Here is a 2,218-nt window from a genome sequence, read left to right as displayed (position 1 = left end):
AAACAGAAGATACCAGCAATTCTTTTGCTTAATATTTCTTGACTCTTACAATAGTAATTTTATTTTTTCTGTTACTTTAAAATTAAAAAATCGTTGATAATTTATTTAAATTAAATTTGCACATTGCACATACGAAAATAACTTAAGCCAACTATCCATTTGCTCAATAATACATTTTTATTATTAAAACGCCCGATTTGGTGTACATAATATATAGAGTAACAAAGTGTTAAAAAACACATCGTTAAGTTCTTCTAAATCAAACTTTATAAGTCCAATAATTTTATCAATATTAATTACGTTAACACAGTCAAAGTCCAACATTATATTAATAAAGTCCAAAGAGTTTAACATTCCGTTCTTAAATCATAACAAACTGTGACTTTGCACCATTCATAAACCTGTAAAGCCTGTTTTACACTACACACTCCCCCGATTTTTTTTTAATTTAAAATATAAATTGAAAAAAACCGCGCAAACTGGATAAAATGAGCAAAGTTTCTGCTTAATGGATTTAATCCAAATTCACAGAGCTATAAAAGAGGAGGTTTCCTTTAATCTGGCCGCACGCCGTTGTTCTCAAGTGGGAAAACGATCCATTGAGTTCAAAAAACAAAAATGTAAACTGCGGTTTTTTCAGCCACTGAACAATAAAGTTTCCTGTAGTTGTTCAGTGGTTTTTTCCGAAAAAATAACTGAAGTTGGCTGAAGTTGGCAAACTTACTGCTACAATCTTCCCCCTACCTATTGCTTTAAAACCAATCAAAAACTGGAAATTTTCAGCTTAAAAGTGCCAACGCCCCAAGACGGTCCCGTTCTCATCGACTACTCGAAAAATCGCATCGACGATGAAGCGCTCGGCCTTCTGTTCCAACTGGCCAAGCAGAGGAACGTTGAGCAGGCCAGAGATGCGATGTTCAACGGCCAGAAAATCAACTTTACAGAAGAGCGAGCGGTGCTGCACATCGCTCTACGCAATCGGTCCAATCGCCCAATTCTGGTAGATGGAAAGGATGTGACGCCCGATGTTAATGCGGTTTTGGAGCACATGAAACAGTTTACAAATTCGATTTTGAGCGGACAGTGGAGAGGGTAAGAGGTGTTTCAACAGTGTTCAAAATAAATTGCATGTTTTTCAACAGATATTCGGGAAAACAAATCACCGACGTGGTCAACATCGGCATTGGAGGTTCGGATTTAGGCCCGCTGATGGTAACCGAAGCTCTGAAGCCATACAACAAGGGCCTGCGAGTGCACTTCGTCTCAAACATCGATGGAACCCACTTGGCGGAAACGCTCAGAAAAGTCGACGCTGAAACTGTGCTATTCATTATCGCGTCCAAGACTTTCACCACTCAAGAGACCATCACCAATGCCACATCGGCAAAGGACTGGTTCCTCGGATATGCTAAAGATGTGAGTTAGTTGACTGGAAATTCTGAGCCCGCATGGCAATTTTTCGTGTTCGCTCTGCACAGCCAGCGGCCGTTGCTAAACACTTCGTAGCGCTCAGCACCAACGAGCCCAAGGTGAAAGACTTCGGAATTGATCCGGCCAATATGTTTGGATTTTGGGATTGGGTCGGCGGCAGATACTCCTTATGGTCGGCCATCGGCTTGAGCATTTCGCTCAGCATTGGATTCGACAATTTCCAGCAGCTCTTAGAAGGCGCCCACCACATGGATAATCATTTCCAAACGGCGCCCCTTGAACAGAACGTGAGAACCGTCCATACAGCTGGTTGTTTGGGAGCGCCGTTCAATTTTGAATTACTGTTTCAGGCCCCAGTGATTTTGGCCCTTTTAGGGATTTGGTACGACAATTTCTACGGCGCTGAAACTCACGCCCTTTTGCCCTACGATCAATATCTGCATAGATTCGCTGCGTATTTCCAACAAGGCGACATGGAAAGCAATGGCAAATACGTGACCAGAAGCGGAAAAACTGTGAGTTGGGAAAACAATCATTTTCTTCATCAGTGTTGAACCGTTGATCCGATTGCAGTGAAATTCGGAATGCAAACACTTTTTGTGACCGCGCTAATTCTTCTTAAGTTCTGGTTTGTCCACTGCTTGTTGCGTCCTTTAACTTGCGTTAGGGTCATTTTTTTGCATTTTCCTCCAGTGCCCTTTATCAGAAGTTTCCTTATCATGGCATCTAAATCAGGGGCGGATCCAGCTTTAAAGTCAGGGGGGGTTATGTAGAGAAAATACAGTCT

The 2,218-nt window shown here is 41.7% G+C and overlaps 1 protein-coding gene across 1 annotated transcript; it reads left to right on the top strand.

The window, feature by feature from the left end:
* Window positions 1-711: 711 nt before the first annotated feature.
* Window positions 712-2,000, top strand: LOC109544150 (glucose-6-phosphate isomerase; the record flags this gene model as incomplete). The annotated part of the gene is made up of 4 exons (XM_048663209.1): window positions 712-1,092; window positions 1,143-1,416; window positions 1,479-1,718; window positions 1,782-2,000. Coding segments are annotated over 4 exons (1,099 nt in total), but the record flags the coding sequence as incomplete, so codon positions are not given.
* Window positions 2,001-2,218: the final 218 nt, after the last annotated feature.

Source organism: Dendroctonus ponderosae, unplaced genomic scaffold, assembly GCF_020466585.1.
Source record: "Dendroctonus ponderosae isolate FM_Combo_2020 unplaced genomic scaffold, Dpon_F_20191213v2 Dpon_F_20191213_1327, whole genome shotgun sequence".
Lineage (NCBI taxonomy): Eukaryota > Metazoa > Arthropoda > Insecta > Coleoptera > Curculionidae > Dendroctonus > Dendroctonus ponderosae.
The sequence above is the reverse complement of the archived record's forward strand: the minus strand, read 5'-3'. Positions and strand labels throughout refer to the sequence as shown.